This window comes from Mus caroli, unplaced genomic scaffold, assembly GCF_978045245.1.
Source record: "Mus caroli unplaced genomic scaffold, Mus_caroli_1 scaffold_13, whole genome shotgun sequence".
NCBI classification, from domain to species: domain Eukaryota; kingdom Metazoa; phylum Chordata; class Mammalia; order Rodentia; family Muridae; genus Mus; species Mus caroli.
In genome coordinates, this window is record NW_028227268.1 from 21,450,530 (window position 1) to 21,474,472 (window position 23,943).

The 23,943-nt window shown below is 47.9% G+C and overlaps 1 protein-coding gene across 1 annotated transcript; it reads left to right on the forward strand.

Moving 5' to 3' along the window:
- The first annotated feature begins 763 nt into the window (after nt 1–763).
- Rab5c (RAB5C, member RAS oncogene family) lies at nt 764–23,606 on the forward strand. Its single transcript, XM_021177575.3, has 6 exons — nt 764–907; nt 18,706–18,959; nt 20,282–20,433; nt 20,902–21,024; nt 22,015–22,108; nt 22,710–23,606. Exons 2-6 carry the CDS (start codon nt 18,794–18,796, stop codon nt 22,823–22,825), a joined length of 651 nt encoding a protein of 216 aa, XP_021033234.1. The 5' UTR covers nt 764–907; nt 18,706–18,793; the 3' UTR covers nt 22,826–23,606.
- The last annotated feature ends 337 nt before the right edge of the window (nt 23,607–23,943 follow it).

The following is a 23,943-nucleotide window of genomic DNA, read 5'->3' on the forward strand; positions in this document are numbered from 1 at the left end:
TTTCATCACCTCTTTCTTTCTTTCTTTTCTTTCTTTCTTTCTTTCTTTCTTTCTTTCTTTCTTTCTTTCTTTCTTCTTTCTTTCTTTCTTATAGAGCTCTCAGAGATTTCATCACCTCTTTCTTTCTTTCTTTTCTTTCTTTTCTTTTCTTTCTTTCTTTCTTTCTTTCTTTCTTTCTTTCTTTCTTTCTTTCTTTCTTTCTTTCTTTCTTTCTTTCTTTCTTTCTTTCTTTCTTTCTTTTTTTAAGCCAGGATCTTACTACATAACCCTAGCTGTTACTCACAGAGATCTGCAAGCCTCTGCCTTCGGATCGAGCCATTACACCTGACTCCATCGCCTTTCCTATAATAGAATGTCCTCAACAATCAGCCTCCTGGGCGGGCTTGGCTTCTCTAAGTTGCCGAGGGCACACGACTGGTCTGCGCGGCTACGTGAACATCATACTTTTCCTTTCTCAATTCTGCATGAACAGCCCTCTGTCTGCTCTCTTGGAAAGCTCAGCCACACGCCTTCCCTCGCGGCACTTGGAACTGGCAGTGACGCGATAAGCAGGCCTGGACCGGCTCCGCCCCACCGGCAGCCGGTTCCACCCAAAACCCAAGTGCCAGGCAGCCCCCCACCGGCTCCTCCCTGTGCGGAGAACTACAAGTCCCGCCATCCCTCGCGCGCACTCTCCCTCCTTTCCCGCGTTGATTGTGGGTAGGATCGGAGTGTCTCCCATTGGTCTGTTCTTTCTGTCAGTCACCTGGGAATATAGAGAGGCGGGGCAGAGCTGAAGATCCGGATCCGGAGCGGCTGAAAGGCGGAAGTGGAGGCCGGAGCCTGGGACACCGCCGGGGGTGGGGGGGAGAGGAGCGGAGTCTGTGGAAGCCCCGGCCCAAAGTAACGCTGCTGCCCCGGAGCCGCGGTGAGTGTGCCTGTCCCAGGGCCAGTGTCTCACTTGTGTGGTAGCCTCCCTGGGCTACCCTTTCCTCCTGCCCAACCTTAGCTTAGGGGGACACTGACCCCTCCCCCGACCCGTAGCCCCCTCTTAGGGGCTCACCAGGGCGTCAGGCCAAAGGGGGAGCTCGTCTTTCCTTCGCTAACCTGTCCTTCGGGAGCCTTTGGGAGTCTTTTGAGGCTCTCCTCTGGCCTGTCCAGTCCACTTGTGGGAGAGAGGGACTCTTAAGTTCCGCTCCCCACCCCCTCAGCTTTCAGAATCAAAGAGTCTTTACCAGGTGCGAAGGAACCTGTCCCCCTTCTCTTTTAGGGGTGACGGAGAGTGCTGTCTCTCCTGGTTTTCCTTTCCTGTGTTCTACGCCCCCCACTCCCTAATCCCAACCAAAAACCCAGTTGTCCCCTGCAGCCCTGAAATTATCTTTATCTCGATTTCCTTTAGGGGATGGGGGGTGTCGGAATGAGAATGTTGTACACGCACAGAAGTGTGTTTGCGCGCTTACAGTTCCTTACTTCCTCTTGAGCTTACAAGGACCTCAGCAGAGTTTGAATTCTGGGTCACTTAGAATGGCAGCCTTCTCCTTGGGCTGCACGTTATGCCCCCAGCCCTGTCTTAAGTTCTCTCAGTGTGTGTTCGTCTTCCTGCCTCTAAAGAATTTAGCTGAGCTCTGCTCAATCCTAGCGACAGATCACAGATCAGGGAGGTTCTGCCCATTCATTATCTTCTGTCTCCCCTCCTCCTTCCCCCCTGCTTCAGGCCCAGCCCTGTCCTTCCAGAGCATGTGAGTGGTTTCCTTAGAGAGACTGCTGTCTGCTTATCTATAGGGGTGGAGGATAGACCAAATAGTAGTAGTGTGAAATTGAGGCACCATCTCTTAACCACCCTGAATCACACACCACTATACACTTGAGCAACAGGTCCATTCCTCACCAGAGTCTCCACTCCCCTCTTGGCTTGGACTTTTCCACAGAGCAGTTAGTTAGTCCACATCACTGTGGCAGGTATAGTTTTCGTCGGTAAAGGAATTGCTTATATGTGCCGGAAATTGCCAGTTCCCCTACTGTATTGACACAGGATCCTTATGTTTTCCTTGGGACTTAAGTGTGTGGAATGGCTGGTATCTCTGACCAAGCTGGAAGGTTCTCTTGTTATATGGCCAAAGTACAGGTTAGAGACTGCCTTCCTGAGGAGTAGCCTGATTCTGAGGCCACAGCTGACCCTTGCTGTCTTGCAGGAAGAGTGGGAAAGCCATTCAGTCCTTGGGCATCTCTGATCAGCTTTTTTTTTTTTTTTTTTTTTTTTTTTTTGGTTTTTCGAGATCTGATCAACTTAAGATGCTTTTCTTACTACACAAAGGCAAACATTTTGCTTTGAGATCTTTCTAACCTACTTCTGGACATTTGCCGGTGTTCAGTCAGTATAACAATCAATCAATCCTCTCTCTCTCTCTCTCTCTCTCTCTCTCTCTCTCTCTCTCTCTCTCTCTCTCTCTCTCTGGGCTCAGAGACTCAGCCAGCCTAGTTTCTCTGATCTGTTCAACATGTGCCTCTGAGGGAGAGGGCCAGTGACCCCTGCCTGTTTACAGGGATTGGTTTCTGCTAGACTTACCTTCCAAGGAGTGGATTGTGATTCCTGGGGTCCTAGCTGAAGCAAGGGAACCTTCTAATGGGTGTTTCTGGCATTTGTCCGAACATCTTTCCAGCTCTGACTCCAAAATGCCCTTTTGCGGAGAAGCTGTCTGTGAGACAGGAGGCACTAGAGTTCTGCATGGTTCTGCAGCCACTTTTGGCTTTCAGAAATTGTAGCGGCCCAGCAGAAGGCTGTTGCCGATCTGCTGGGCTAGGGAGGGCACTCCTGAGAGGAAGTCCCTCCTCTCTAAGGCTGTTCTCCACCTCCCCTCCTGCTTCTCACACCTCCTTGGCCTTTCTGCCTGTTCACTCCAGGAGGAGGGCAAGAGCTCGTGAAGATAGAAAGCCCCAGAGTTCTCTCAGTGCCTATTCCTTACAGGCGTCCTGGAGATGGTGGTATTTGTATGCCTACCTGAGAGACGATTCCCCCCTCAGACCATACAGTTAGAAGTGGTCAGACCCTGTGTTTGGTGCGTGGGTTCAGATGTAACCTTATCTTTTCTAAAAGCAGGCTCCCCTCCTCATCTGCGGTGCTTGTTAAGTAAAGGCGCCTGCAGGAAGAGTAAACGGGGATGTGAGTACAGACTCTTAAGTCTGCCATCTCTAGTATTGCTTTTGCTTCCCTCTCTTTCCCAACATTCTACCCTCTTTCTTTGCCATGGACTCCATGACAGTTAAGAATCCCAAGCCTGTACTCTTCAGGGCCTAAGAGTTTGCTAATGTCTGTGTGCCATTAATTTCTCCAAAACTTAACTCATGATAGCTAGAAAACGAAAGTAAAAGTGACAGACAGAGAGGTCCCCCCAGGCAGTGTTGAAAGGCCATGCCTTCTGATTTCCCTCTGATACCCTGCTGATTTTGAGACAGGGTCTTACTGTGTAGCCCTGGATGGCCTGGAACCCATAGAGGTAGGTGTCCACTTGTCTTTGCCTCCCAGGCGCTAGGATTAAAGATGTCCATCACCATGCTCAGCTTCAAATTCAAATCGAGCTCCACTAAGCAACTAGTCCTTAAAAAGAACCTGCATGTATTCATTTATTTTCTGTCTGGGTGTGTGCACACACACGTGCCGATGTACGCGTGTAGAAGAGAGACAACAACTTGTGAGATTCAGTTCTCTACTTCTACCAGGTGGGGCCTGGGATAGAACTCAGGTCTTCAGACTTGGTGGCAAGCACTTTCCCTTGCTGAGTCATCTCACCAGCCCAGAAAGAACCTTTTTAATGGGCTGAGGATAGAGCTCAGTTGGTGAGTGCTTGCTTAAGATGCATGAGTCTCATCTCTCTGCACTGTATAAACCAGGTGTGTAGGCACATCTGTGGTTCCAGCACCTTGGAGATAGAGGCTGGAGGATCAGAGTTGAGAGTCATCCTTGGCTACATAGAAAGTTGGAGGCCCGGAGACTCTTGACTCTTTTTGTAACCATTGCTCAGCTATCAGAAGGGCAATGTAGGTCGAAGGCAGTAGAGGCTTAGACGCAGAGACTTGAATTCCCATCCTCAGTCCCTTGCTTACCATTTGGGTGACTTGGACTCATTGAACCTGTTTTTTTGTTTTTTTCCCCACAAAATGGGAATACTCGATCTCTTGCAGAGTTAGAAATAAAAGGTAAAGGAGCCAGTCCAGTGTCATGGTTAGGATAGATCCTTACGGTGGCCTTTGGTGGGCAGGTGGGGTTGTGAAGGTTTATTATAATTCATCTCTACAAGTCTAATCAGTTTTAGGGTCAAAATCTGATATACCAGCCAGTGTTTGCTCATTCCATAGCTACTGAACAGTATTGATACAGGCTGTAGCTATTTTTTTTTTTTACAGGAGTGCTGGGGGTGGCAGTTCATGACTTTAATCCTAGCACTTGGTGGGGGTGTGTGTGCAGAGGCAGGAGGATCTCAGTGAGTTCAAGGCCAGCCTGGGCCATAGTGAGACCATGGAGGGGGCAGGGGGAGGCAGATAAACTATAAGAAACTGCTAGGCAGTCACTGTGATTGTCCAATTGGGAGTCCGTGTTATTTCTTTATTTTTGAGGCAGATCTTTTTCTACTTGGCTCTGGCTATCCTGGAACTTAACTATGTAGACCAGACTGGCCTTGAACTCATATCAATCCATCTGCCCCTGCCTCCAGCGTTGGTACTTAAGGCATGTACTACCATTCCCATTACTGTACCTTTTTCTTCATTAATGAGATTTTCCTAGGAGATGACTGCAGTGTTACTGCTCTGCATGGCCACGTTTGTTTCAGGCAGGTTTTATAGCTAAGATGTCCCAAAATTTATTTTCTGATGCTTTCAAGACCTTGGCAGAGCCCCATGGAATCCTAGCAGTTTGGGAGACTGAGGCAAGAGGATCCTAAGTTCAAGGCCTGCCTTTATTGCATAGCATATTTGAGACTAGCCAGAATAACTTAGTGAGACCCTACCTCCAGATATAAAACATAGGCTGAGGCTATCTCAAACAAAACAAAGAACCTTGGAATAATCTTTTAAGGCATTTTGTGTATTGAGAGCATGGCATATAAAGGATTGGTTTTCAAACCACCACATCTCCTATCACTACACAGGGGTAGTGATACCAGTTAAAGCTCAACTTATTTTGTTTTGTTTTTGAGACAGGGTTTCTCTGTGTAGCCCTGGTTAGCCTGGAACTCTCTTTGTAGACCTGGCTGACCTTGAATTCCGAGATCTACCTGTCTCTATCTCCCAAGTGCTGGGATTAAAGGCGGGTGCCATGGCATCTGGCTAAAGCTCCGCCTACTGTTGATTTGTACCAGGCACTCTTCTGAACTCTGAGCTCACTCATTTCATCCCTATACCACTGGAGGAAGGCCCATGTCCCAGTGAGGAACCCTGCAGTGAGTGACAGGACAGGAGCCTGTGTTCATTCCATTATGCAGTATAGCCTCTCCTCTCTAGGCTTAGTGTCTACCCCACCTGCCTGGAAGTGACTTCCTCCATCCTCTTTTGAGACTTGTCTTGCAAGTCATTTTCTTGGTGAAGCTTCTCATTAGCCTGAGGAGATACTGGCTCCTGTCTTTGTCTCTACATGATCTTGCTTCTCAATGCTGGCTCCCTGCTAGTTCTATCTCAGCTAGATGAGCACCTCAGGCCACAGATATAGTCATGTTGTAGGTCCCTCTTTGCAGCTGCTAAAGGAAAAGCAGGGACATAGTACCTGCCTGCCGGCCTCCTTAACACTCTCCCTAGTTAAAGCTGGGATCTGAACCTAGCCCCAGCTCATTGCTAGCCTGAGCCCTCTCTTCAGCTGCTCAGACATGGACAGCAGAGCATACAGGTCAGTAGAGTAGTTGATACCAGGCAGATAATGCAGGCCAGGCAGGCTACAAACAGATTTCCAGAGGATAGAGCTCTCCAAATCTCAGTTTCCTGTGAGGACTTTAGTATGAGAAGGTGGACATGTCTCTGGCTGGCTACAGAGTGCCCCTGCCTCATCTGCTTCTGCAGAGTGAGTAAATCTGATAGCAGGACAGAATAGTCTGTACTTTCTGCACTTGTGTCTGATGAGACAGTACCCACCCAGGCAGCACTTAGCGAAGTGAGTTTGACTTTGGTTGGTGGGTGCTAGCTTTGCAGGGTGACATTGGTCTTAAGCACTAGATGTTCTGGAGTTAGAATTCAGTACAAGGGTGCATGCCTTGCATTTTCAAGGCTCCAGTTCTATTCTCACCAAAAGAAAACAAAAGCACCAGTGAGGGCAGCCCCCTCATCAGCATCCTGCTGCTGTGGCCTTGAAATTCCCTGCTCTAGTCTTAGCTGCCATGTTGGGTGTGCTCTCTCACATGCAGCCCCTCTTCTCCCTGCTCCCTCTCAGGTTAGTTAACTCATCTTCAAGATCTCATCTTGTCTCAGCGTGAGCCCCTGCCCCACCCTGCCTTTTTTTTTTCCTTTAAGTGAACTTTTCAGAAGAGTAGTAAAGAAATTCTGAGGGTAGTACAGTTTCCTCACAAGCCCTAGACCCTGTTCTCCTGTTGGTAGCATGTTACATTAGTGTTGATGTGTGAAAGTCTGTGCTCCACTCACATTTCTGTGGATGACACCCACCTGATTGTCCTGTCTCCGCTGCTGTCACCTCTCCTCGGACTACTCTCAGCTTCACAGACTACACTCGTTTTCAGTTACCTTGATGGTCTTGAGGTCACCAGCCAGATACTTTGTGTGATGCCAGACATTTTTCTCGTTGAGTAGACAGGGGTTGGGAGTGATAGGGGTTAATGGAGAGATGTAAAAATACCATTTGCATCCCATTGTATGAAGGGCCACACAATCAGTGTGATCTACCACTGTCACTGGCAGCCTGACCACATTTGTTCTCTTTGGAAGAATGTCATGTGTAGCCCACACTGAAGAGTGACTGGTCAGGACCCTCTCTTGGAGGGTGGAGTGGTCACGTGAATTATTAAGACTCTCAATTCAAGAGATCTGCTTATTCTCTCTTATTTATGTATTCAATTATTTCATCTGTCCATATTGGCTCACAGGTACCTAATCTTACACTTTAGTGTGTACTCTGTGGCTTTTCCTCACATTGCTTCATCTTTGACCATAGGCTGCTCTTTCAGCTCCCTTTGACCTACCTATCATTGTGAAGTTTTCTGATTTTGTTTTTTGAGCATTTCCTTACTTTTTGGCACAAGATGCTCTTTGTGTATTTCCTGTTCAGGCCCTGGAATCAGCCACCCTTCCAAAGCCTGTTTAGCAAACATTTTCTCTGCAGTGCCCTGCTCTGGAGTCACTGGCATGAATTCAGGTTGTCCCTTTTGGTGGTGGTTGGTGCTCCCCATATCTGGGTGAAGTGGCAGAGCAAGCACATAGTGAGAACCCCTCCAGTCCTAGCACCTGGTCCTTGCAACAGTTCCTATGAACTGTTCACCAGCCTGATGCTGCACTTGAGTGAAATAGTGGGCACATTTGGTGTCTACTCTGGAGTTTACTCAGAGTGTGGAGAGGTACTGGCTGTAATCATTGTCTGGTTTGGGTATTTAGAGTTCTCTAGTCAAACCTTTCTGGACTTTGGGCTGAGAGTCCATGTGAAGTCCCAGGTGGTCTAGTCACGAGCCTTCCTGCCATCCATACACAGACCTCTCCTTCAGCAAGGCTTTTGTTGTAGCCTTTGTGGCTCTCGGCAGGCTCAAGGCAGACTATCACTTGGAGCTATGATCCTGAATCATTGACTAGCTTAACTCCTTCTGCTGGGCAGTCACCCTCTAAAAATATGTAACTTAAGCCCTGAGCCAGCCTTTGCCTCTCTTCACAGGTCTGTGTGTGTCCCTTTCAGGTGGCCTTGTCAGAAGCATCTCAGGCTTGAGGAGGCTGTGAGGCCTCCTGCACCCTGGGTGTTCTAGTCACCACGTAGCTCTCTGAGCTGCTCAGACTCTGTGGCCATGAATGGTGCCAGTTTGCAAACCTCTAACAATTGCAGCCTGATTTTTAAAAGGAACTCAACTCTGGTTTTGTCATCAACTGCCCTGTTCTCTCACCCCCACCCCAGCTGAATCCCTTCTTCCCCTGCCTGAGAGGCTTTGCAATGGAAGCAAGGGGATGAGGTCTTCAAGATGCCTCTTGTTATACGACTTTTCTTAGCTTTAATTTTTTTTCCAAACTTAAGGAAGCAGAGTCAGGATTTGTTAAAGTATTTCAATATAGACTTAAGGATGAGGATTAAAACAGACCCCAGAGCACGGGTATGGGTTTCTCACAGAAGAGTCACCCTTTTTTATTCTTGAAGGGATCGCAATAGGTTTTAGTAGGGGGATAGTGATAGTTATAGCGGTAGATTGGATAGCGATAGTTCGTTCAGTCAGTGGCATCAAGCCACCTCCCCAGGGAATTCAAAGCTGGGGCTGTTGACAGAACATTGGGAGGCTTCTAGGAAAGCAACCCTTGTTCCAGGAAACTAGTGAAAGACTTCCTCTTTCAAGTAAGGGCATCGGAGGGTGAGGTCCCGCAAAGCTGAGGTGAAAGGTGTCTGGGCAGGGGTAGGGGTGGTGGGTTGAGGCTCCACTTGCTTCCTGGGACTTCGAGGGCGGGGCTTGCCCTGGCCCACTTGGGTTGCTGACTGGCTTTTTGTTGGGTTCTAGAGGCTGACTTTTTTCCTTCTGCATCCTCCTTCTTAGCAGCCCTGGATGAAGGTGCTACTCTCTCTCTCTCTCTCTCTCTTTTTTTGGTTTTTCTGAGACAGGGTTTCTCTGTGTAGCCCTGGTTGTCCTGGAACTCACTCTGTAGACCAGGCTGGCCTCGAACTCAGAAATCCGCCTGCCTCTGCCTCCCGAGTGCTGGGATTAAAGGCGTGCCCGCCACGCCCAGCGCTCCTCTCTCTCACAGGCTTAGATAGTTCCGGGTCACAGCAGGAGGCTAACAAAAGTACTGGCCCTAGGGCCTGCTATCAGTCTGACTTAACTCCACTGTGCACCTGACTCTGCTTCACTAAGTTAGATAAAAACAAAGATATGAGAGGCATCTTGAAGACCTCATCCCCTTGCTTCCATGGCAAAGCCTCTCAGGCAGGGGATGAAGGGATTCAGCTGCAGGTCACTCCAGGACCTGAGAGCTCTGTCAGGAAATCTGTTAGGCTTCCCCTCACTGGCCTGGAGTGCTCTTGTGGTGGGATCATGTCAGCTGGAAGATGGCTGTCGACGTGAGCTCTCCATGTCCCCATTTATTTACCACACTTTAGCAGCCTGGCCTGTATCGCATGGTCACAATATTTATGACCTTACACCAGGCTCAAGCTTAAATCACAGGGAAACTACAGTCAGCCTTTGGGATTTCCTTTACCTGTGACAGTGCCCTGGGTCCACTTGTCTTCTCATCCTCAACTCTCCAGCTCCCAAGATCTCAAACCTCCTGTTGTCACTTGCAGCAGTCCTTGTAGAATGTGGGGCTCTGAGAGCAGAAATGTGACTAGTTTATTGAACCGTGTTTGTACCTGTTTATTTGTCTGATTGGACCCTGTCTTCAGCTGACACCATCATATATTTTAAGAAAGAAAGTTTGTCTGAAAGACTGTTCTCTGGCTTCAAGAACCATTGTCCCTCAGGTCTTGCCGTGAGAACTTTTCACCTTGTTCTTGTTAGCTGGGCAGCTTCTGACCACAGTGTGCATGTGCTGTCTGTCTGGGCAGGAGGAATTTGTCTTACTGCTGACACCCCTGCTCTCCCCTTAGATAGATACCACCTCTTCTCGCTGCCTGGGAGCTAAGGGCGAAACAAAGACGGCAGTGATTTAAGCTGGTTTTCTTGTGTTGGTTGTTTGTGGAGACAGGAAGGGTTTGTGAGGAGTGTCAGTTGGAGTGAGTGCCTGAGAGAACAGGTGCTGTCGCTGATCCTGACTTGAGCAGAGGTTCTTGGAGTCCTGCTGGGTCTGGGGCAGCAGAAGTGGCAGCTGTCTTGGCTCACACTCCTGGCCTCTGTAGAGCTCCTCCTGAGACTGAGAGGGAGACAAGCCCTGCATTGATGAGATTTCAGCTAGTAACATCCTAGTAAGTGTCTAACTGCACAAACAAAACAGACACAGACAGGGAACAGAGTGGTGGTGCACACCTGTGATCCCAGGTCTTGGGAGACTGAGTCGGAGGATTCCAAAGCTCCAGGTCAGTAAAACTCTGTATCGAAAAAATGAAAACATTCAAAACCAACCAAAAGTCCCAAACCAAGCTAGAATTTAATACAGAGTAGTCGTCTTACCTGCCATCCAGAAAGCCTGTGCTCCACACTGGAGCAGCAGATGTGGGCTGAGGCATGTGGGTCGGCTGAAGAGAGGAAAGCGTCACAGGAGGTTTCCATCTTTGCCTGAAAGTTAGCGCTGACTGTGCTTCCCCTGTGGCCTCCAGAGACACATTTGTGGTGGAAAGCTGAGAAAGCAGCTTGACAGTCAGGGAAGAATTTCTTCTTTCTGTTATTTTATTTTATTTTTGTTTGTTTGTTTGTTTGTTTCGAGACAGGGTTTCTCTGTATAGCCCTGGCTGTCCTGGAACTCACTTTGTAGACCAGGCTGGCCTCGAACTCAGAAATTCGCCTGCCTCTGCCTCCCCAGTGCTGGGATTAAAGGCATGCGCCACCACGTCCGGCTTTCTGTTATTTTTAAATTATATATTTGTTCACCCACCCACATGTGTACGCGTGTGGAGGTCATTAGACAACTTGCACGAGTTGGCTTTCTTCTACCCTGTGGGTCCTGGGGATCAATTTCTGAGTGTCAGTCAGAATCTTTACCCACTAAGCCATCTTGCCAGTTCTCAGGATTTCTTACTATTTCCAGGACTGGACTCTAGAAGATGGGGTCTGTCTCCTAAGAGATGGCTAAGTCTGACTTGTCTTGGCGTCTGTCCTCAGTACTACCCAGGACATGAGGGAAAGGGATTCAGGAGTTCACCATTACTCTTTTGTGGCTCCTGGCAAAATGTTTAGCTTGGCTACACAGTGATGTTTCCAGAATTTAAACCCCTTTTCAGGAGTTGGCAGAGTTGGGGCTCTTACGGATTCCATGAGGCTTCACTGTGGTCTTTTCTAGAATGAGGAATGCATTGAGATTATTCTCAGGCATGAGGAGCAAGTAGGGGGTTCTGTGTGTCCTAGTGGCAGGGAACCTAGCTGACTCTGCGCATGCCTCTAGGCTGCTCACATGGTTCCAGGTCATCTACTGTAACTGTGTAAAGGAAGCCCCTTTATTTCCTGCATCTCCTCCTAAATCAGCTGCTTAATGGCTTTCCGTTAAAGTCCTTCCCAGAACTCAGCCTGGACTTTAGAGTGCCTGGCTCCAGGGCCAAAGTTTTTGCTCTGCTGGTGAGACATGTTCCCGAGTACTGTAGTACCAAAGTCCTACCACCCTATCCAGTTCTCCTTTCCTGACCCTCAAACTTTTCCTCCTCCTTCAGATAGCCTTAGTTGGTGGGACAGAGTATCACGCCACTGTAACCTCTTTCTGCTCATTAAAAACATGTGGGCTTCTTGCTTTCAGGAATATTTAAACAGTTTCACAATTCTTTATTTTTTTTTTTAATTTTATTATATGTAAGTACACTGTAGCTGTCTTCAGACACTCCAGAAGAGGGCATCAGATCTCATTACAGATGGTTGTGAGCCACCATGTGGTTGCTGGGTTTTGAACTCAGGGCCTTCGGAAGAGCAGTCAGTGCTCTTAATCGCTGAGCCATCTCTCCAGCCCCAGTGTCACAATTCTTTAGCCCATTGTTAAGTAAGTCTAGGCAATAAACATAGGTTTAACATATATTGAACAAATTATATTTGTATACAGAAGCTCATCCTGTCCCTTATTGACATTTGGGTATGTTTGTTTTCTTGATTGTTTTCCAATTTAGGCAACTTTTTTGTCGTGTTGTTCTGAGTCTTACTAGAGAAAGATAAAAATGGCTTATATGCAAGAGAGGTAACTGGTTCTGTATATATTTTGTTTTGTTTTTTATTTTTGGTTTCAACATGTAGTCCTGGAACTCACTATGTAGATGAGGCTGGCCTCAAATTCGTAGAAATCCACCTACCTCTGCCTTCTAAGTGCAAGGATTAATGGTGTCTGTCAGTATGCCCATTTCTAATCTTTAATTTTTCATTGTTTTATGCAAATTCCATACCATTAGTATTTTGTTTATTACCTTGTAACTTTCAGATACAAAGAAGTTCATGTGCTTATTTAAGTTTATGATTAGCTAAAATTTTAGCTAATTTAAAAAAGTGTTTTCCTGCCTACAGCCATTGTTTTGTTGAAGCATACTTGGGGGCTGTGGAGATGGTACAACATGTTGTTACCAAGTCTGATGGCCTGAATTCAGTCCCCAGAACCCACTCCTGAAAGTTGTTCTCTGACCTCTATGTACACGTGATGGTACATACACCCATGATAAATAAATTGAAAAAAAAAAAAAAAAAAAAAAACATTGAAAACCAACTCCTACTGGGCAGTCTTTAATCCCAGCACTCAGGAGGCAGAGGCAAATGGATCTCTGAGTTCGAGGCCAGCCTGGTTTAAAGAGTGAGCTCCAAGATAGCCAGGGCTACACAGAGAAACCCTGTCTTGGAAAACAAAACAAAACAAAACAAAATGAAAGGAAGGATGGAAAAAGAAAACCAGCTCTTTAACTTGTTATGCTTAGTAGATGTGACTATGTTGATAATTTTGTTTTTTCTTCCATCTCTGATAGGGGAACCTTTCCTAAGTTACATGAGTTTGGGCTCTGCCATCACCTTGCTGTGTGTCCCTGGGCAAGTCACTACACCTTACCTCTGTAATTGACATAGTTAGGCCGATATGGCCTTTTTAGTTCTGGCAAACAAGGAGTCAGAGTTAATTAAGTAACTAGCCTGTAGTTTAATAAGCATGCCACTTGGAACCTTACCTTCCTCTTAATTCTATGTCGGATACTCTGTGTTTACTTAACCTTTACAGAAACCCAATGCAATTAACATTAAATAATACATTTTGTAGATAAGGAACTGAAGCTGAGAATGACCACTTGTATAACTTGGCCAAGATTACAAAACTAACCAGCTGACTGGAGCTGGGTCCAGTACCCCTCTCTGAGCCCTAACCTGATTTTGCTGAGGTCAGGACAGGGGATAGGAGACTCCAGGCTGCTGCTGTTGCCTCTAGCTCTGCAGCTTAGCAGTTCTCTCAGACTGCGCTGGGCCCAAGTGTGTCTTAGTAGTAGTTTCCCTGGGAAGAAAGATCCCTCTTCTGAGACTGTGGGCCAGTCCTCACCTCAGTGCCCTGAGGCCTCTGTATCAGTCCTTGGCTCTGTTTGGCTACCTTTTGATACTGGCTCCCTTAGCCTTTGAACCTAATGACTTCTGCTCAGGCCAGTACACCATTCTCTTTAACTAGTAAGTTTCAGGAGTGGCTCTGCCTTCTCAAGCTCAAGTCTCTGGCTAGACCACCTCCCTAGAGTGCTGGGCAGAGCCATTTCTTAGTCCTGTCCCCACCCGTCCTCAGCAGCTAACCTTAAGTGACTGCATCTCCACCCACCCCTGGCCTACAGTCCGGTTTCTCTAATCTGCTCCCTATTCAGGCTGTGCTCACTTGCAGCGAGAGGAAGTCTCTAAAGCAAACAGGAAGCACCAGAGACACCCACCAGCTGGAATTGCTAGACCTTTTACCAGGAAGGACAGCAGTGTGAAGTCCGGGTATGGAGTAGAGAAAAGAAGCATGAACATTCCTCACAGGGACTGAGAAGGGACGATATTGCCACAGCCCTTGGCGTCTTGAAGGCTTCAGCTTAGAAAAGTGAGGCCCTGCCCCACTCGGTGGTTGCTCATGTATGCTCAGTATGGATTTGTCTGCCTTCCCTTCTCAGCTGGAGCTCAGGTGTGTCAGTCAGCTACTTCTGTTTGCTTCTTTGAGACAGGGTCTCACTCTGTAGTCCTAGCTGGCCTCTAACCTTACACAGCTCCCTATGCCTCTGCCTCTGAGGAGCTGATTTTAAAGCCTTGAGTTCTAGACTCTACCTCCAGAGATTCTGATGTAGATGGTCTAATGTTGATTCTGATGAGAAAAGTGGCCACAGACCTGAGGCACCCAGAGTACAGCAACAATGAAGAGCGATGTCCTGATTGTCCTGTTTCTTGTCCATTCTTGGCCTGTGCACAGAGCTGTAGTGTCCAGGGCCCTGAGCTTCTTGTGTGCTATTGGGAAAAGACATACTAAATATGGTGTTTCCCCAGGTCCTTCCACATGCTGCCTTTCCATGAAAGGCATGAAGTTGGGGTTGGTGTTCACTCTTTTTTTTTTTTTTTTTTTTAATTTTTTTGAGACAGGGTTTCTCTGTGTAGCCCTGGCTGTCCTGGAACTCACTCTGTAGACCAGGCTGGCCTCGAACTCAGAAATTCGCCTGCCTCTGCCTCCCGAGTGCTGGGACTAAAGGCGTGCGCCACCACGCCTGGCGGTGCTCACTCTTGATGGTCTGTGAGTGAACCAGGATTCTTATTGGAGGGCTGGGAATGGGTCTTGAGGGAGTCCTTTGTCATGGGCCTGAAGTTTCACCATTGCCAAACATTCAGGAGAAAAGATTGTTACTCACCCTACGGGCAACTTTGTTGGTGCCTAGCTCTTAAGGACTTGATTTCTTTACTCCAAACAACTTAAACTTATTCTGCTACTTGACTTAAAATATGGAATATCTTTGCTACGAGTTCAGGAGGAAAGGTTCCTTGCACACATATATGTACACCACACATGCATACACGCACTATACACACATGTAAAATTAATTAACTTAATATAAATGTTAACAGTGAATTAATCTGGCAGCTGTATTTCTTTACCTTTGCTAGTCTTCAAAAACAATACAGAGAAGCCAAGATTTATTTCAAGCTATATTTCAATAGCTGGGTAATATTGATTTATAAATAACTCCTATGCAAATTTGCCTACCTACCAGCCATGATCCCAGTTAATACTTACGGATTTAGCTCTCTGCTTTAGATGTTTCTTCCATGATGTCTTCTCAGGCCCCTTCCTTCTCTCCCCAAACTCCAAACTCTTCCTTTCCTCTCTTCCCTTGGCTTAGTGGAAGTTTCTTGCCCAACTGTTGCGTGATCAGCATTTATTGACAAGGCTGAGAATAAATTGTAAGAATTGTTTATACAAATTTGAGACAGATTCTGGACCTAAGCATTACAGTGCTGTGTTTGGATTGAAACAAGATATGAGAGCAGAGAAATCAGCGTTTGAACAACACAACCTTTACACATTACACAAAATATTACGCCTATACATACACACATACACCAATCTACTACATAAACCCATACACAAACACCATGCATACATATACATACACCACACATACATAACATACATATACATACACTGTACATACATATACCACACACACACCACATGCACATGTAGAGAGAATATCTTGTGTATTATATGGGTGCATCATCTGTCAATTAAAAAACTTATGGCCTATAGGAAAGGATAGAATAGAAGGTGGGGCATCCAGTAGGCAGAATTCTGGGACAGAGCCTGGCATGGGAAGAGTCACCAGAGAAACATGAGGAGGAGATATTTGGTCCTTGAGTAGAGGTAACTAGGCATGTGACAGAATGTAGATTGGTATAAATGGATTATTTTAAATTATTAGCTATATGGCCTAGGTATTTGTAGATATATTTTGAGTCTTGGTTGTTATCCCTGGGGAACTTGGGGCTGGGAGGAAAATAGCCTGTTACACACACATATACGTACAGCACACACACATATACATATACCACACCCATATACACCATGCGTGCATATACATATGTCACATACACATGCTACACACACACACATATGCTATACACACTCATACCAGGAGGCAGGACAGCACAGGACATGAATTAATTCACTTTTACCACCCACCAGGGGTATATCTTCTGGTTTTCTAGCCTTGGGAGTAGACGGTGTAAACCTTCCTGAGAACCTGGGTGAGGCCTTTACCTGTTTCAGACATGCTCTTATCGCTGCATTACTTAATGACAAAAATTGTCTTGCTTGGTGCTTTATTGGTTGAAAAGGTCAGACACTTCTGCTCATGTGATCCCTTCTTGGGGCCAGGAAAGCCTCGAGGCAGTAGACCATAAAAAGGGCTGTGAGCACCTGCTCGGGGGTTCCTAGAGGCAGGGCCAGGGGGACAGAAGGACCTTTCAGCAGCCAGTTTAGGCCAACTGGGTAGAACTTGCTCAGTGTACTAGCAAAGCCAGGGCCTGCTTACCAGTCTGTGGAGAAGGTGCTACACTCTGGGCAGACACACTGGCATTAACCCTGATGCGCCTTGTCACTAATTGTCCTGGTTTGACTTAGCTCAGGTGGCTTGTGTGAGGTAACCCAGGAATGCCGTGAGATAGTCACACTCCTGGCGCCTCAAGCTGGGCTTTGTTTGCTTCATGCTAGCTGCTCAAGCCCTGTTTGTATCTCAGTGGTACTTGTAGAGAGTTGGCTGGCTCTGGTCTGAGCCTGGATGAGCACTCCCGGCCAGCCCCACAGATGGCTTCCACATACAGATAAGGTTGAGAATTGTTGGTGAGAACTCATTTTCTCCCTTTCTGGCTTAAAAAAGAAGAAGAATGAGAAGAAGCAGATCACATTCTGGCTGGGCAGGTTTACAGGGCTATGGGTTCCATAGGGACGACACTTGGCTTTCGACTTGTAGGGGCAAGAAGGTTGCTGCCCGTGCCAGTAGTTGTCTCTTTTCCACACCTGCTGTGGTTTCTTGCAGCCAGGGTTTTGCTTGTCTGTTCCCTACCCCACTCCTTCATACTTCTTGTGCTTGAGCTGACGTCTGCCCTGTGTCATGTGCACTCGGGGTAATCACCAACTTGTAAATTCCACTGTGTATCAGGGTCACTTTTGCCAGGTCCGGACCTTGCTGAGCCAGTGGAACTGCTGCAGCCACTCAAAACCAACACCAAGGGTGGGCATGGCCCTCATTGTTCTTCCCCAGCAGGGAGAACAGCCTGATAACAAATGAGCTCCTGTGTAGGAACCCAAGTTACATCCCAGCTCTGTCACTTGTATACTGAATGGCCTTGACCTGGGCACTTACTACTGTCAAGTTATATCTGTAAAAATGGAAGGTTATGTTAAAGCTCCAAAGAGATAATAGTGCAGTTCTGCATGAGTGCTGGCTCTGTCTTTCAGACTGACTTCCTGAAGTAAGTCCTCTGAGTGCCTAGAACATGCATAGGCATTGTGAGGAAGCTCTCCCAGTGAGACTGCACAGGCCTCGTCTTCCCTGTCTGGGTGAATGAGAAAGCATCTTACCTATGCCATGTCTAAATGACATTTCTGGTTAGTAATCAGATTGAAGATTGCAACCCCCACTTCCTTCCTTGTACTTTTGGGGAAGAGGTGGCCCCCATTTCAAAGCTTTTTTCCTTTGGTGCTGCCCAGAAAGGAAACCGTTGCTCCTGGTTAGTGAGTCATTCTTCCTGAAGCTCACTTTTTAAATGAGTTGCTGGGAGATTCTGGATGTGCAAAAGGATTTGAGGCTGAACAAAGCAGGCCCTTTGCTGTCAGCTTCTTGCAGGGGCACAGAGCTTCTTCCCCCAGGCCTCTGTTCATCATGCTCCTGTTCCTGGACCGTAGGGATATATACTCCTCCTGTTCAGGGGCAGGCAGGCCAGCTCTCTCCCTATGTGTGCTCTGTGTCTTTTGGTATGTCCTCTAGAGGCTTCTCATCCTTCTGTGCAGTTTGGAAGCTTCCAAAAAGTTTGAGTTTCTGCAGCTGAGTGGGATCCACAGGGCTGGACCACCAGTTGCTAAGGGTGTGGGTCTCAGTGTCATGTTTGCCTCCAACCACCCCCGCCCTCCCCCTCAGCTTTCTTTGTGTCACCCCTTCCTTTGCCAGCAGAGAATGGAAGCTAGGTCTCTATTTAAAAGGGAGAGCTGGCAGCAGAGACTGGGGGCAGAGCTCCGGCCTCAGAGCATGTTTGGTTTTCTGTGTGGTTTGTTTTTTAATGTGTGTGAGACTGCAGGCCCATCTAAAATGAGAAGACTGGGGAAAGAAGCTGAGGAAGAGCCAGGGGGCATTGCTTTGATTCTGGTATACACAGTTCAGCCTCAGAAAGCCAGGAAAGTCAGTCAGTCGTTCTACTGTGTGGTACAAGCCTGGTCATTCTGATAACAACTCGAACTGGCCAGGCCTTGGTCTCTGAGTGCCCATAAGCACCTTATCTGAGGAGCTGGCTGCCAGGACCTGCTGTGCTTCACCCACCTCCCCACACACTGCTCCTGCGCAGAGTAGGCTTGTGAGCATAGACTACAATCTTATTGTTTGATGACCTAAATCCTAGTTGTCTTCCTGGGCCCTTTTTTGGGGGGGAGAAGGTGGAGCCCAGCGAGCCTAGTGACTCATGCTGGCATTTATTCCTCTCTTGGATTTTGTAAGTGAATTTATGTTTTTGAGAGAAGGAAGTCTGAGTGTTTGCTTAGGACCCATGAGCCCAATATTGAGAAGCCACTTTGCTTGGTACCACTCTACAGGAAAGAGTATAGTTCAGTCTAGGGAAGACTTGCTGTTCAACCCTGTGGAAAGGGCTGGAAGTCTAGCGGCAAGAGCAGTTACCCAGGTCCTCAGGGAGGCACCTGTTGACAGTCGCGTTCTAACTCCTTACTTCTGATTTCTCCCTGCAGTTGGAGGCCTCCCTTTCCATTAAGTGCCTCTTTGCATAGCACCGGCCCCACCTCCACGCTCACTGGTACTACTACAGAGCAGCGCGCCATGGCGGGTCGAGGAGGTGCAGCACGACCCAATGGACCAGCTGCTGGCAACAAGATCTGTCAGTTTAAGCTGGTCCTCTTGGGCGAGTCTGCCGTGGGCAAATCCAGCCTGGTCCTCCGCTTTGTCAAGGGGCAGTTCCACGAGTACCAGGAGAGCACAATTGGAGGTGAGTGAGCAAAGCGAGTTAGGCCAGAGGGGTCTGGAGGAAGGCTGCGCACGCAGAAACCAGATCTGTCTGGCCTGGGAACACCTTTTTGTCAATGGGCCCTGGAGTTGAATCCAGCAGTCAGTCTTCATGCTTGGTCCCAAAAAGCAAGAGTTCTAAGAGTTACCTAGGGATTGAAAACTGGCCTCCTGCTCTGGTCTAGCCTCTTTATTAGTTGTGTGGATTGAGGTCTTCTTTTCCTACAGGGCAATATATATGTCCATTCCTCTGCTGCTGACCTTTGTTCTTTTTCTGATTCCCCATTGGTCAGCATTTAGGATGTGAATAAGCTCTGGACTGACTCAGTCTCTCACGTCCGTAGTCAGTGTGAGCCTCAAGAGGCCAGGGCCACCCTTGGACTTGAGTCATCCTTCTTCTCCGCTCTCTTGGTCGGCAGGAGATTTCCAGGCAGCTGGGAACAGAATGAGCCGTGTCAGCAGTCTCCTCACTGCCTCCTCAGCTCTGTCAGGAGCTAGAGAGGGGGAAGTGAGTTGGCAGCCCAGGCTCCTCAGTGGGCTGGGGGGGCGGGAGGTGGGGAGGAGTGGTAACCAGGAAAACAGCTTCCCACAGAACTGTCATAATCCTCTGCTGGGTCCAGGGTATGGGGAACCCTACCTGCCTACCTGTCTGTCCCAGCTCCAGGATTCTCCTTCAAAGCATGTTTGCCTTAGCCTCTCACATCTGTAGTCAGTGTGAACCTCAAGAGGCCAGAGCCACCCTTGGACTTGAGTCCTTTCTCTGTTCTCTTGGTAGGAGATTTCTAGGCAGCAGTATTCCTGTCTCAGGTGGCATCTGTATTCAAACCACAGGCTGGCTATACAGGAGCGATTCTGGGTCACAGTGGGGATGGTGGCTAGCTGGAGTGCCTGGAGGTGGCAGGGGTGGTTGGGAAGCCAGCCACCCAGCCACAGCCTGGCAGCGTGACAGTGTATATTTCCCAGAGAGAATGCCTTCCCGAAACTGAAGGTCACAGTCACCTGTGAACTAAAATGGGTCTGTGAAGGGCGGTGGAAGGAAGGCTAGGGGGATGAGGTCTTTACCTTTTCAGGCTTGGCATCAGGGTCCCCTCCCTCCCCCATGCCTCCCCTTTCTAGCCCCTGCTGTGCTTTGCAGGATGGCTCTGAAATGGCTCAAGTGCAGGCACTTCCCAGACAACACACAGGAGCACAAGCCCCACCTGCCCCGTGTGGACAGGCTTCTACATGCCAGAAGCAACAAGCAAGAATAAGTCAGGGTGGTTCCCAGTTCTTCCTTGCCTAATGACACCACCTTTTCTCTTGCAGCGGCTTTCCTCACACAGACTGTCTGCTTAGACGATACAACGGTCAAGTTTGAGATCTGGGACACAGCTGGCCAAGAGCGCTATCACAGCCTGGCCCCAATGTACTATCGGGGGGCCCAAGCAGCCATTGTGGTCTATGACATCACCAACACAGTAAAGACTTTCCTTCTTTTCTCTTTGTCCTTCATTTCTGTAAATCCCCAAGAACTGGGTTATCAAAACCTCATTTTGGGGGCTGGAGAGATGGCTCCGCAGTAAAGAGCACTGACAGCTCTTCCAGAGGTCCTGAGTTCAATTCTCAGCAACCACTTGGTGGCTCACAACCATCTGTAATGGGATCCGATGCCCTCTTCTAGAGTGTCTGAAGACAGAGACAATGTACTCACATAGATGAAATAAATCTTAAAAACAAACAAACAAACAACCTCACTTCAGACCACTCAGCCTTCTGTTGGGGGGGGGGTGTATGGGAGGATTTCCTGTTGACTGGAAAAAGATCATAAGAATCTTTAGGGGTGATGTTTCAAATGCCTGTGGCTATACCAGTTTTCATTTGCAACTGAGTAACCCTGAGTAGACTATTTCCTCTGTCCCTTTGACATTTCGATCCTGTCTCCTCAGGATACATTTGCACGGGCTAAGAATTGGGTGAAGGAGTTACAGAGGCAGGCCAGCCCCAACATCGTCATTGCACTAGCGGGGAACAAAGCAGACCTGGCCAGCAAGAGAGCTGTGGAGTTTCAGGTAAAGTGACAGAACTTGGGGAAGGGCGCATTGGCTGCGTAAGGGAGGCCTCCCCAGGCTGCCTGGGCCCTGGAAGGTGGCAGGCAGTGGCAGCTCTCATCTGCTGTCCTCTCAGGACTCAAGCACAGGCCATAAAGGAATTGTCTTTGTGTTGTGGGAGGTGGGTGGATAGGTAATATTTCTGCACATTTGCTTTGTAAGCCAAATGGACTGAAGCAGTACTTTTTTAGGCCATGCATGCATGTAAACTTCAATTACTCCAACAAGGCCTAGAGAATGAGTTTAGTGTCTTTAATCCTAGAAACTCAGCCTCTCTTACCCAGAATTCCCTGGTTTTGGCTTTCCCAAAAATGTACATATCTTTTACTTTACATCATGGATGGGAATATGCTGTGTACCACATGTACTATATGTTACAGTGTCCTATGTTTGTAGGGGTGGGGAGCAGGAAGTATCTCATGTAGTATGTAGCTCAGGCTGCTGGCCTTGAACTCCTAAACCTCTTGTTTCTCCTGGGGTTACAATCATGAGCCTCCACACCCCTCAGTTCATCTTTTGCCAGTTCCTAACTCGATGGCCTCCTGGATTGCTTATAACCGCTGAGGACTAGAGACAGTGCTGCAGGTGGCATCCACATCTGCTCATGCTTTTGTCCAGATGTGCAGGCATAGTGCAGGAGATCTCTCTCCAGAAGGATCTTTCGCCTGGTGATTTTGAAGAGCAAGTAGACAGAGAGGACATAGGGAAGCTATTGATTAAGAATCTGCCAATATTTATGAACTGCAAGGTGTAGCGTGTGAGTGGAGAGCAGATGATGCTGGTGTTTTGGGGAAACCCAGAACAGGGGAACCCTAAGCCCGATACCCCTGCATTTGCCCAGTCAGTCTCTTGATTTATAAGGGCTGAGACCAAGGAAGATCTTATCCTGGGTCTTAGCCCTACCATATGCCATGTTCCCCTCCCACTCTCTTCCTCACATGCCTGAATCAGGAAGCACAAGCCTATGCAGATGACAACAGCTTGCTGTTCATGGAGACGTCTGCCAAGACTGCAATGAACGTGAATGAAATTTTCATGGCAATAGGTAAGTTGTCTCTCCCTGTCCTTCCCCTGAGCAGAACAGGACCCTGTGTGCTAGTCTCTAGTGGGTCTGTGGGATATCTTCCCTAACAGAATTTTTACCATTTAAACTTATAAAGTTGAGCTGGAGAGATGGCTCAGTAGTTAAGAGCACCGGCTGTTCTTCCAGAGGTCATGAGTTCAATTCCTAGCTCACAATCATTGGATCTGATTCTGGTGTGCCAGTGACAGTGTGCTCATATACCTAAAATAAAAAAATTTTAAAATAAAATTAACTGATAAAATTGTCTAGCTGACTCCCAGATGCAAAACTTTCTAATGCCTGGACCAGTCTAAGTGTTATACTCCCTGCCCATGTCAGAGCCTTCCATTGCCATCTCTTCCCCCATAGGACTTTAGCTCATTTGCCTCAGGAATCCTTCTGTCTATGAGTTCAAATTCTGGCAATGCCGGTTGTCACTCTGGTTTTGGGCAAGTTCTCTGCTTCAGTTTCTAGAGACACACAGTATACCTGGCACACAAGCCCTCCAGTATTCTGGTTGTCAGTGATTAGGGGAGAGTGTTAGGGTGACCCCAAAACACATTTCCCCTTCTCTCCCTAACAGCTAAGAAGCTTCCCAAGAATGAGCCCCAGAATGCGGCTGGGGCTCCAGGCCGAACCAGAGGTGTGGATCTGCAGGAGAGCAACCCAGCCAGCCGGAGCCAGTGCTGCAGCAACTGAGCCCCCTTACCTGCCATTGCCCCCACTCCTCCACCACAATGACCCGACTGGAATCTACTCTAACCAATCGCACTTAACAACTCGGGCCACCACTGGGGGCAGGGGAAGGGTCCATCAAGAATTCTCCCCATAACTTTGATCCTAGGCCGGAGGGAGTTATTCCACCTGCACCTTTCTGTACAAATACTAATTCAATTTTAAGTCTTAAGTCACTTTTTTAATATATATGATCTTCTGCTCTTCCCAGTTCCCTTTCTCCTGCTCCCCCACTTGCCCTTTGCTGGTAGTAGCCATGCTCCTGTGCTCCTCATCCATGGGGACAGGGCTTGGAGCAGTCACCCTTCCTTCCCTTCTTGCTGGAGAGCGGACTCAGCAAGAGCACCCACATCCTAACTTGTTGGGAGCGTCTTAGGCTGGGCCAGTGGGCAGGCCCTGAGCTGGGGAAGGGACAGGCTGCTCTTCCCTCAGCTAGCTGTTAATCAGGCTGCAGCCTCCTCCCCAGCTGACTCCCAGCTGGGAGAGAAACCGCAGCATTACTTAAGCATCATTTGTGACAAGCCGGACACCCATGGCCCAGGATCCCTCACCCTTGGTCACTCTGACCTCTGGCTCTGAGCCCTGTTCTGACCAAATCACGATGATGAGTATTTGGGGGTGGGTGGGTAAGGGGGGGGAGTGGGAGGGATGGAACCAACTTTTTCTGTATTTTGTATTGTATGTTTTCTTCACCATGTAACCAATCAGTATCTTGTCAATATAGTCAGCCGATCGATCGACCTCACGCTTGTCTTCCTCGTCCTTCTCTGGCAGCTGATCAGGCCATACGTAGCCTCTGTTTTTCCTGAAGTTAATTTAAATGAATCATCCAATCTCATTAAATGGCTCTACTCCCTGTGTGTGAGGGGATGCTAGTGGTCATGGTAACCAAAAGAAAGAAGCCCTGTTGTTAGTAGTTCTGATGGTGGAAGAGGATAGGACTGACCTGGGGCTGACATCTGTCTCCCCTCAGCTTACATTAAAGGATATGCAACCTGTATTTGAAGATTGTTGGTGTCTGAAGTGACCTGTGAGGGTTTTTTGATAGGACCACATTTAGGACTCAGACCCTTTTTTTTTTT

What these genes read in the sequence shown, in the direction of transcription:
- Rab5c (XM_021177575.3), top strand. Translation starts at nt 18,794, where the DNA reads ATGGCGGGTCGAGGAGGTGCAGCACGACCCAATGGACCAGCTGCTGGC. An exon ending in TCTATGACATCACCAACACA is followed by an intron (nt 20,434 to 20,901) that starts GTAAAGACTTTC and finishes CTGTCTCCTCAG; the next exon opens with GATACATTTGCACGGGCTAA. An exon ending in TGAAATTTTCATGGCAATAG is followed by an intron (nt 22,109 to 22,709) that starts GTAAGTTGTCTC and finishes TCTCCCTAACAG; the next exon opens with CTAAGAAGCTTCCCAAGAAT.